Source organism: Sinohyriopsis cumingii, chromosome 2 (genome assembly GCF_028554795.1).
Source record: "Sinohyriopsis cumingii isolate HCF-2022 chromosome 2, ASM2855479v2, whole genome shotgun sequence".
NCBI lineage: Eukaryota > Metazoa > Mollusca > Bivalvia > Unionida > Unionidae > Sinohyriopsis > Sinohyriopsis cumingii.
The window spans coordinates 102,194,404-102,207,085 of record NC_142962.1 but is presented as its reverse complement, the minus strand read 5'-3'; the positions used below and the strand labels follow the sequence as shown (position 1 = coordinate 102,207,085).

The 12,682-nt window shown below is 35.3% G+C and overlaps 1 protein-coding gene across 1 annotated transcript in view; it reads left to right on the top strand.

The window, feature by feature from the left end:
- The window catches only part of LOC149805499 (tRNA (32-2'-O)-methyltransferase regulator THADA-like), a 134,669-nt gene that overhangs the window by 23,466 nt on the left and 98,521 nt on the right, over window positions 1-12,682 (top strand). Inside the window, exons 7-10 of the mRNA XM_089934269.1 lie at window positions 387-507; window positions 2,848-3,515; window positions 5,442-5,551; window positions 7,253-7,339. Coding sequence (XP_089790395.1) covers window positions 387-507; window positions 2,848-3,515; window positions 5,442-5,551; window positions 7,253-7,339 — 986 coding nt within the window. The remainder of the gene's footprint in view (window positions 1-386; window positions 508-2,847; window positions 3,516-5,441; window positions 5,552-7,252; window positions 7,340-12,682) is intronic.

Below are 12,682 nucleotides of genomic sequence, written 5' to 3'. Positions count from 1 at the left end.
CTGACTGATTTGATTGCCTTTGGCAAGTTTTATTATTGCTAATAGCACTATAACAAGAAGTAAGTAGATATCAGTATTAGCTGGTGAGGTAATCCACATTTTACATGTAATCCGTCAATGAGTCATAATCCACATTTATTGGTAATTCATCCACTGAGTCATAATCCATGTTTTGCTGGTAATCCTTCCACTGAGTCATATATCCTCAATCATTTCACATTACACAGAGAACCAAGATGAATTTATGTTTTATCACTCATTTACTCAAAATAATTGCACTGTATTATTCTTCTTTTGTAGGCATTTACTAAAATATATATTTTTCCTTTTCTTGTGTTCAGATTTTTGTTTTACACCAGTACAAAATTTATAGGCTTATTTTACAGGGCTATGCAACAGACTGCGTCCTACTTTCTGGAACAGCCATGGCTTTGATGATAAACTCAGCCCCGGAAGCAGTTGAATCTATTCGAGCTTTTTCACAAATATTCAGCCATTTGTCATCAGGTATTTTCTCTTGTTTTGTTTTTAGAAGTATGGTATAGACAGAATGTGTTCTCTGATGCTGATGTAAAGTGATAAATTTAATATCTGTGTAGAGAATAATAATATGCTAATTGAGAACTGCACACTGCAACTGTTCATTTAGTTGTCAAATAAATTTAACATTTGTGTAGTGAATAATTATACTAATCAAGGACCGCAAACTGTAACTGTTCATTTAATTGTCTTATGACACAATTTCTTAAAGATATTAGGTTATCTTTTCTGAATTTTTTAATATATATAGAAAACTAAGTAAACTATCAGTAATGTACCATTGAAGGTACAGATTTAGAGAGGATGTACCATTGAAGGTACAGATTTAGAGAGGAGGTTCACTAGGTTTGTTTGAACCTCCCTTTTTCCAGTAATGATAGTATACAAAAATTTCAGTGTAATAACAAAGAAATTTTGCATGTTTTATGCAGAGGAAACCACTCCCTTTAAACATAAAACCCATTAGATTAAAAGCTTGAATCCATTCCTGCAAGTCATACTTGATAAGAATAGCAGTAGCATTTTATTGTTCATGTCAAGTGAGAAAAATGTTATTGGGAATTGTATGTACTTTAATCTTTATACTCCACTCCCTTGATAACTTGCATCCTGATAACTCGCAAACCTGCTTATAACATGGGGTCAGGTGTAGATCTGATTTTTCAATCCAGAAAATACCCCAAAAAGTTGAACTTGAAGAAAATTGTGATCAAAATTGGTAATGAAAATCTTTGATATATTGCTCGTTTTATCGTCGAAAACAGTAGATAGGACCTGGAAATTTTAATCAACACTATGAAATATCAAATTTAAAAATACAATTTTTTACGTTAATTTTCTTTCCAAACGACATTTCTAGTACACCGCAATTAATGATATGTAAGGAAATTTCGATCAATGAAAATGTCACACAGAGTGGAGGTAGTACTTTAATAAATAAAAACAAATTAAATAATTTATTTATCTATTGTAATTTGTGTTCTAGTTCTATCTTTTAGTTCCTTTTAAGTGTAATGATCATAAATGCAATGTGTCCTCTCATAATTAAACGTAAAATGTGTCAATCTACCGTAACACCTTTGTCCACGAGCATTTCTCTGAGAACCTAATTAAGTGCCGACTGTGTATTGTTAACTGACTTCCGGAAGTATTTGTTGTATTGTTGCACTGAATTAAATGCTGGCCTCCTTTATATTATCACGTTAATTATGTCTTTTGAATCAAATAAAGGAGGTGGAATAAAAAAAAAAGTTAAAAGGCACACAAATCCTACAAACTTAAAATCTAGTGGTCCCGGTTGTATGTCAGGTGAACTCATTTCATTTGATCAATCGAACACTTATATATTTTATTGTGTATGTAACATAAACTAAATTAAATTAACTGACTCTTTCGTAACTGTGATCAAAGATAACCAAGGCAGCCAAGTGAAATGAATACTTCATAAAATAAAGAGCTTGACTTCACAGATATAGACCATTGTGGGCAATCAATTTTCAGAGAAATCTTGAACTGGCACTTAGAGATGTCCTCAGGGATGATAAGAAGTTTCATTATTATTTCCAGTGAAATCACGACATCAATATTGTACTAATTGAACAATACAAAAGTTGAGTTTCAATGTAGACAATTGTCTCACGAAATAAATGTTGCATGTTTTCAAAAAAAGGGTTTGATGGTGTATCAACAGTTAGTCTAATTCCCTGCTTTTTGGACTCCCGATTTGGCAGGATAATATTAAGCACCACTGTGGTAACCAGACTCATCAAGAAAACAAAAAGCTGTGATGTAATACACAGATTTTTTCACATACACGTGATAGTTGTTGAAACCAGTTGGAACGATCTTTCATATGTTGGACATTTTGAAAATAAATGTTATTTAAACATAATAACAAATGACATGATTTGAAAAACGTTGTTATTAAAGATTGTTATTGACATGACTGTAAAATGAGGATTCAGTTAATAAACAGCCCTATTCCCTAACATTGCTCCCCCCCCATGGTTTTCTCAATGTCAAAGCAATTTTTAAAAAAATTTGGAGGTCCCTCGGTAACTCATGCCATGCTTATAGTGTGGTCTGTGTTTGAAGACCCTGTTGTGCGCAAGTTATTGTGGGAGAGGTGTAGAAATATTACTGATTGCAAAAAAAATTGTTATTTTAATCTGTATAGAAATATTATTGATTGCAATTTTTTATTGTATGTTAATCTGTATAGAAATATTACTGATTGCAATTTTTTATTGTATGTTAATCTGTATAGAAATATTACTGATTGCAATTTTTTGTTAATTTTTTGTAAAGGTTCATCATTTTCCATAAAGAGTCTGAAGGACAAGGTTAATAGCACAGATGGAATTGATGCAGAGATGAAAAACTTCACTCCAAAATACCTAGGAGCTTTGTCATTATTGAGAGGAATGGTAGTTTGTGGAAAGGCAGAAATATTGCTGCATACCTGTATACTACCCAATGAACAAGCAACATTTCTAGAATCATCAAATCAAAGTGCAATGCATCACCAACATTGTCTGTCTGCAAATAGAAATTCAGAATATACCCAGCAGACAACAAAAGAGAGCACAGTATTCCATCTAAAACTCTTTACACCTGTAGCTATCTTTTGCAAAGGGGAGATTACACTTCAATATCAAGCTTTTCAGTTACTTCCTCTTTGGTACAGAAGATTGACAAAGTTGTCAGCTAATTCAGATTTCGGTAGATTCAGTCTCTCTTCAATTTTTAACCAGACATTAGAACTGATCTGGTTAAACTGGGATAGTCCCGTGGAAGATGCTGCAGAGAGTGTAGAAACAGTTTTGGAATCCTTAATGGACATGGTCCAAAGTGTACCGGAAAAGTACTGTGATTTAACCAACAGGATTTTGAACAAACTTGTACAAACATCTTGGTACATTAAAGGAAGGTACAGAATTTTAGGCTGTCTGATGAAATTTATTGATACTGCAAAGGTAAGAAAGAAAGTGGTAGTTTAAGGAAAAGGTCACCTAAGTTCCAGGGGTTTCCTGTATTTTGAGCATTATTCACACATTTATTTATTCTTCTTTATGCATATTATGGCAACTTAATCAAGTGTTCAGTTGTGTTGATATTGAAATGAAGATTTATAATTTAATTTTTATATGGCTTCCTAAATGATTACAGATTTCATTTTTTTATTAAAGTAATTTTTCTTTACTATACAAGCCATGACCATTCAGTGGCATATCCTAGAAATGATTACAAATTTCTTTTCCTCTGAACCTAATTATTCTTTGCTATAAAAGCCTTGACTATTAATTTGATAGTTATTGCTTCCATGTAGTTGCAGTGGAAGACAAAAACAGCCTCTAGACTTCATTGTCACTTGCTTCATGAACCTAATACAAAAATATATAATGCTGTGAAATAACATTATAAATGTTTCTTTTGAGCCAGGAGCTAAAATAAGATGAAATTAAGCAGCAATTATTAAACAAAACTGTCACCAATTTAATGGGATCCTTGATCAAGCCCATATTATAAGATGGGCAGCAGCATACTGAGGAGCTTTATAATGAGGTAACACTGTAACATGTAGAGTGAAATCTGGCTCAGTGGATGTGTTGAAATAAATGACATTTGCTTTTAAACAACAGTATTTAAGATTCCCTTTCCTTCGTGTGTGTGTGTGTGTATGCGTGTGTGAAACATGGCTCAATTGACATGTTGAAATAAAGGCCATTTGCTTTTAAACAGCAGTATTTATGAGTCCCTTTGCTTCATTGTTATAAGTGGCTGAGTGGTCTAAAGTGTTCACCATTCCAGATCACTGCCATCTCACCTCTCTCTGTGTGGGTTCGAGTCTCAGGCTCGGCTAATGTGTACATGAGAAAGCTTGCCAGTAGCTTCTCGTGGGTCAGTGGTTCTTCCCAGGTTTTGCAGGGTTCTTCATCTACCAGTTATACTGGTTGCCATGTATAGCCTCTCTTGTACTGAAAAATGGGGGCCCTGAGTGGTCGAGTGGTCTAAAGCACTCTCTGTTACAGATCACTGCCATCTCACCTCTGTCTGCATGGGTTCGAGTCTAGGATTCTGCCAATGTGGGTATGTGAGAAAGCTTGCCAGTAGCAAATTACTAATGTAGGTCGATGTAATTCAGTCTTGCTGAGAAAACAAAACACTTTCACTCAACAAAAATATACATGTGTGAAAATTTTCCAAAAATATTCTAGGGCTGCATAAAACCTATTACTACTGAAGGGGCCCCGAGTGGTCTAAATCGCTCTCTATTACGGATCACTGCCATCTCACCTCTGTCTGTATAGACATATTTTATTGTACAGTCCCATGATTATCCTGTATAGAGAGTTTTTATTGTAGTCTCATGAGTATCCTGTATATACAGGTTTTATTGTACAGTCCCATGAGTATCCTGTATATACATGTTTTATTGTACAGTCCCATGAGTATCCTGTAAAGACAGGTTTTATTTTACAGTCCCATGAGTATCCTGTATAGACAGGTTTAATTGTACAGTCTCATGAGTATCCTGTATATGCAGGTTTTATTGTACAGTCCCATGAATATCCTATGCAGACTTGTTTTATTGTTTTTTCCCCATGAGAATCCAGTATTATGAGCAGGTTTAATACTGTCCCATGAGTTTCCAAAATAGACCAGTTTGTGCAGTCTCATGTGTATCCTATAATGGCAGGTTTGACTGTACTGTCTCATGAGTGTCCTTTATATACTGGTTTTTCTGAATAAAGGTACTGGGAGCTGCTAGATAATATGATATTTTTGAAAATAGCAAAGAAATACTGGGAGCTGCTAGATAATATGATATTTTTGAAAATAGCAAAGAAATACTACATTTAATGTTTCTCTAAGTGGCATTGCATTAATATCCTCTTCAGGTGATAGCAGCAATTCCTGATATCCTAAAACAGCTGTTGAAGTGTCTATCTACCAGTCATCTAGCCAGCTGTGTTACAGATGTCTACCAAGCCTTTGTCACACAAATAAAGTAAGTACACCATCTTGTTGTTGTGTCTCTCTACCAAGCCTTTGTCACACAAATACAGTAAGTACGCTATTGGGTTGATGTGTCTGTCTACCAAGCCTTTGTCACACAAATACAGTAAGTACACCATCTTGTTGTTGTGTCAGTCTACCAAGCCTTTGTCACACAAATACATTAAGTACACTATCAGGTTGATATGTCTGTCTATCATGCCTTTTTCACACAAATACATTAAGTAGACTATCTTGTTGTGTGTCTGTCTACCAAGCCTTTGTCACACAAATACAGTAAGTAGACTATCTTGTTGTGTCAGTCTACCAAGCCTTTGTCACACAAATACAGTAAGTAGACTATCTTGTTGTGTCAGTCTACCAAGCCTTTGTCACACAAATACAGTAAGTAGACTATCTTGTTGTGTCTGTATTAAGCCTTTGTCACACAAATACAGTAAGTAGACTATCGGGTTGATGTGTCTGTCTACCAGGCCCTTGTCACACAAATACAGTAAATACACTATCAGGTTGATGTGTTTATCTTAATGTCACCTGGCCAGCTGTGTTACAGATGTATAATGGGGCCCCGAGTGGCAGAGTGGTCTAAAGCACTCTCCGTTATGGATCACTGCCATCTCACCTCTGTCTGCGTGGGTTTGAGTCTCGGATTCAGCTAATTTGGGTATCTGAGAAAGCTTGCCAGTAGTTTCTCGTGGGTCATTGGTTCTTTCTGGGGGTTTTCCGGGTTCTTCCTCCACCATTAATACTGGCTGCCATGTATAGCCTGTCATGTGCTGAAAAATGGCATTAAACTCTACAACAACCACAACAACAACAGATGTATACCAAGCCTTTGTCACACAAATACAGTAAGTACACTATCATGTTGATGTGTCTGTCTACAAAGCCTTTCTCACACAAATACATTAAGTACACTATCAGGTTGATATGTCTGTCTATCATGCCTTTTTCACACAAATGCAGTAAGAACCCTTTCATGTTGAAGTGATTGTCTACCAATCATCTAGCCAGCTGTATTACAGATGTATACCAAACCTTTGTCACACAAATACAGTAAGTACTCATGTTGATGTGTCTGTCTACCAATTATATCATGCCAGCTGTATTAGTCATGTCTGCCAAACCTGTGCCAGACAAGTACAGTATGTATACTGTCATGTTGAAGTGTCTGTTTACCAATCTAACCAGCTGTATTAATTATGTCTACAAAGCCTTTGTCACATAAATACAGTAAGTACACTATCATGTTGAAATGTCCATCTTCCAATATATCTGGCTTGCTGTGACACCTTTGTCACACAAATCATCAGTGACACTGACATGTTGAAGTGTGTGTCTGCCAGTCACATAACAGCTGTGTTTCAGATATCTACCAGACTTTGTCACACAGATATATCAAGCACACTATCATGAGCTTCATAATTTCTGTTATTAAACTCAGGTACTGATGGATCACATTGGTTGAATTTTAATTTTTTTGCAGATTTTATTTGGATTAATTTACCCATAGGTGTTTTTATACCAGTTACAAATCATATATATTTATTTCAACTTCATTAGAATAGACTCATATTATTTTGTGTTATTTTCAGAGTATATTCTGTAAATAGTTTGTTAATAAAATAGAACTCTGACTCATCACTACCACAAAATTGAAATGTCTTTTGAAAGATTATTTATCTGTTTCCAGGAAGCAGTATAAACCAGAAGAGCAGGCCTCAGCGTGGAAAGATAATTTGCTGAATATCATGGTACAAGGCCTCACCAGTTCGGATAGGTCAGTACTCTCAGTGTGTCATAAATTCAGCTATCCTATTTTCTGGCCCATAAGTTGATATGAAGTAAAAGTCAGATCTACTTATTTTGCAATTTTTCCTTCCTTCGTCCATATATAAGTTTATGTGGAGTACATTGGCTTTGTCTTAATGTTAGTGAATATTAATGGTATCACTGTGCTATTCCAGATTAAGTGTGAAACTGCAGTCACCGACACTAACAAGCTTTTTCCCCATTTCATTATGGAGAGGGGAAGGAGGTCTAAGACAATTGTTTATCTGTATTCAGTTACATGATGATTTTGATCCTCCTCATGTACAAGGGCACTACTAATTGATACCTCTAAATAAATAGTTATTCCTGTTTTAAGTACAGTATTAATTGTCACAGGAATCACATGACTAAGCAGTGTGTGTGTGTGTGTATGTGTGTGTGTGTGTGTGCGATTTGGATTTTTAACGTAGCTTTAACAATTTTTCAGTCATTTCTATATGATGTATGCAGTGTGGCAGTCGATAGTGATGTCTAGCACTGGGGCATCATGCTGCAGACATGTAGCATGATGTCCCACCAAGTCACATTATCCTGACACCAGGCCCACCAGTCCTAGCACTAACCTCTTAATGCTGAGCACCAAGCAAGGTAACTGTTGGTGTCATTTTTGTATGTCTTTGGTATGACTCGGCTGGGCTTGGAACCCACGACCTCCCACATCCGAGGCAGATGCTCTAACCACTAGGCCACCGGAGTGTCACTAAGCAGTGTTATATACAAGCTAATTAAATGTGCAGAGAGCTTTGGCCTGGCTGTTCCAGTTGATGCCCGATCGAGGACAAGAATCAAGATGAGATCAGATTAGTGACACTAATACTAATAGGGAAATGAGGCTACCTTAGGGAAATGAGAAATGTAAAGAAAATTAAAGATAGAGATAGAAAAGCAGAGAAAAGTCACTTAAAAAGGAAAAAAATAAAATACTTTAAGAAAATTTAATTTGTTTATCTATGAAATTCTATAGCAAATTTACACAAGCAAGAAAAGAGGGCTTTATTTATTGTGCTTCTCATTCCATTTGAGTCTGTAAAACTGTAAATTGATGTGGATAATGATAGAGAACAAGAAGGACACTAGCATTGCCTATTACCCAAAGCCATTATCATGTTTTAAACAGGTAGCTGGCTTGGATTTTTGTTGGAAACCAAAGACCAGTCCATCAATTAAAATTAAAGACAGATGTCAAAACAATAGCTTGTTAATGAATGAATTACTAAATATATATAATGTATTAAAAAACGTTATTGGCTCTTTTCTGTACAATTTACCTCTGAAGTTAAGGAAGTGAAAATGACCAAGTGGAACTAGCAGTTTTTTGAAAGGTGCACATCTGAAGTAAGGCTAAGCTGTATACTCTAAACCCATATTACACCCATCAATCCGCCACCAAAAATAAAGGTAATTAAAGGTTCTTTGAAAAATACCTAAGATATACAAGGTCTTTTTTAAATAGTCAGTATAACCAGTGAGGAAACCCGGGGAAATTCTTTTCTTTAAAATCCTAACCCTATGCAAAATATGAAACTGTAGAGTGCCAAATAATTGCTCAAGTGCATCAGATTACATGCTAGTAAATCAAATATCAATGGACCTATGGCTGAAATGTGATAGAAAGAATCAGGTATTGTAAAAAAGGATGAATAAAAACAAAATCTCTTCATGTTTGGTTTCTTTTTTAGGAACAAATGATATATTTTGCAAAAGTACAGAACACTGTAAGGTATGGACTGTAAGTGTGCTGTGTGGGCCATGAATTGTGAGCTCTTTAATTTTTTTAAAATACGGATGTTGGAGGAATCAGAAAATACAATCCGATACAAATGCATACAAAATAATGTTAAAAATTACAACATAAAAGCAGTCATATACATTTAAAATGATTTATTGACATGGTAACTGAACAAGAATTGATACAGCTCTGTGACCTATGTTTGATTTTGCAGTTTACGTCGCATAATCATGGTATTTCTGTTACTTTAAGCAATTTCAATAATATGTTCCATATGTAAACTTGATAATGAGTATAAAATGATGCCCAGACTTCCAGGTCAGATTGGATCAGCATATAGTCAGGTAAATATGGTAATTCATAATTTACTATGATTCATAGCTCTTACTGCCAGGGGAGCAGGCTAAGGCGCTGACTTTACATAGACATGTAGGTAAATTGTACATTCTTTGTTACGTTTTTGCAGTGACCAACATTTCACATTTTTCTGGCTGAGTTGAAGCTTTTGCATTTTGCTCATGACCACAGTTTTATGGCATGCTATTACATACTGACCTGTCTAGAGTCATGAGACGGGATGCATCTTGTTCAGCAGAGTTCTCTTAATTGGAGGCATCAGCCATTATTTAAATCTTATATTTGACGTTTATTTCTCATACAAAAGAATCATGAAATTGGTGCCGATATGTATCTGCAAAGATGTCATGACTTATATTTAATCTCTTCACTAACTTTGGTTACATTTTAGTGTTAGCTGATGACCTTCTTGGCATGCAGAATGTATACAATTCCACACAGATCCAAGAAAAAATTGGGACCCCAACAAATTTCAGTCTTGAGGGGATTCTGGTATTTCACGGTATTTCCTTAATAGATTCTAATCATATTTGGCATGAGTCATTATGAAGCTAAGACAGTTTATTGAACCAAAAGCTTGTCAATGCCTTTTACCTTGTCCTCAAGACCTTGGCCATAGAAAATTTGCATTAAGGTTCTGGTCAAGGAGTTTTCATTTACTTACATTACCTAAATGGATTTTCTTCATAGATGTTATGAATCGTTATGAAGGTAACACAGTTCACCTACAACTTGCTTGTTTGCCTTTTTTTGACCCTGGGGTCATGGTCATATATAAAGATTTTGTTGAGGTTTTTCTTCATTTGCTTATATTTCATAAACTTCTTGATGGATTTCTTCGTACTTCAGCAACTGTGTTGACAGTTTGTTAAGGCTTGGTTGAAGTATTTCATTTTTGCATATATTTCCTAAACCCCACGATACATTCTCATCATGCTTTGTATGAATCATTTTGAAGCTAAGATAGTTTATTCCACGACACACTTGCTCAACTTTTAGATTTTTTAGATTATACATTTATAGCAATACTTGGACCAAGACATGCAAACCCTAACCTTGTTATGAATCCAGTCATTTATTTCATTTTACGTCTTTTAATAGACATTTTCTATGCAGTTTGTTGGTACAGTGGGACCCCGCTATAACACGGTAGTTGGGAGCCATAGAATCTGACCATGTTATGAACCGAACCGTGTTATATGCAACCAACTCAGTTAGCTGAAGAAAATGTACCCCCCCCCCAAAAAAAAAAAAAAAAATGGCGGGGGGGTAATACATGCAGGCGGTAAAATACGTGCTTCGTCAGCACATTTGCTATCTTGAATTAATGCATATTAAATGAGAAATACACCTGTAGTGAAAAGAGAGAAGACATCATACTTTATTTAGAGAACCATGAATTGGTACATATACGTGAATACTGTTTATATATAAATGTCTAATGTATAGCATGATCAGAGTATCAACCCAGTGTACTCACCTGCGAACCTCATCATATACACTGAATCCACAATACAAGTGATTCCATCGAAAATACGCATACACAGCTTTAAAATATTCATTAATTTTGTAACAGGTCCTATTTGTCTGAATTCAGTGGAAAAACATAGCACAATCAGGTAACGAATGACGAAGCACATTTACTTTGAAGTACATTCTAAGTCGGTAAAAGTTAGTTTGCGTTTTAAGCCGCCGTTGGCATAAACTTTTTCCCTACAAAAAGGAAACTTTCACAGCACAGTTAAAGTGTTCCAGTCACGTTGGAAAATGCAAAAATTCATCAGATTCCATCACTTTTATTTTAGTTTGGTACTGACTTCCTTTGAAGAAAACTTCTTTGCTGTTATTGAAAGATTGTAGTCGGCTTTCTTTGATGAAGGCTGCATGTGCTTTTTGAAGTCGCCGCTAAAGAACAGCTTTGGAGAACCAAACGAATGCCCATTTCTTATTGTGGCGGCAACATCAAATAATTGTATTGTATGATTGAGACAGGGATTTTTTTCCATTTGCTGAGTACGTTTTCATAACAGTCGGTGCTTCAACGGTAATCTGTTTCCCTTGAAATTTTAGCAAACTGTTTTATCTGGATACATTTTTAAAAGGAATTGGCTGTTGTTTAGACTATTCTAGTTACTGTCCCTCCATGCCTACTGAATAAACCAATAAGAATTTTTAATTTTTTTTTAAACATTTGTGGTAGCAGCGTGATGCTGCCTTCTACGCATCCGTTTGAAAATTAAGAAAGGGTCAACGGAAGATAGAGATGCAGGTGTTGTGACTACATGGATTATTACAGAAAACGTGAGTGTTCTGAAGGATTTAATTCTGAATGAAAAGAAGATGAATTTTACTTACCATCCACACACAAATGCGTCTTTGTAAATATATTAATTTCTAGCGAGCGGCCGAAAATCCGATGAAAGACAAATTACGAGAGAATGCCTCGTCCAGTTTATCTCTGTTACCAGAAATGTCAACAACAAAAAAGCGGATATTTCACAACATACAGAACTCGTGCTAGATGTCAGGATAAGCGGATTATGCTATAACAATGCACTGTTTAGATGGTTTGTCAGTATAGACAAAGAATTTGTTTATGTAACAATAGATCAATTTCAGTGCATTTTATATCCAGTTTGCGGCTTCCTTTCATGGGGCCTCTGAATTTCTGCACTCCAAACCAATGGTTGTATATAAAAGTTTAAACAGCCAACAATGTTGCCAACAAATAAAAAAAGCCACATGGTATGTTTTGCAGCCAATAAGGAAAAACAGTCCAAGTTTGCAACATTAGCAAAGACCTACGCGATCCAAGAATAAACTTTTTTAAGCTTTTTTTTCTTCTTACTTTTGAGAAGAAAGAAAAAGTACTTTTTCGTGTATGAGAAAAACACATATAAAATTTCAGGAGCCAAGCCAAGATCGTCTTGCATTTTTTATTCATACACGATATCTATCCCAAAATGATAAGCAACTTTTTATGTTTTTTTTCTTCGTACTTGTTAAGAATTTTTTTTTTTTTTTGCGCACAAGAAAAATACATGTATATAAAATTTCGGGAGCCATGCCACGACCGCGTTATATCTGAATTCGCGTTATAACGGAGCACGTTATAGCGGGATCCCACTGTACATGGATTCATTTGAGTGTTTATATACAGATAAGTAGTGGAAAAGGTATAGGAAGTTTAAAGCCATATAATAA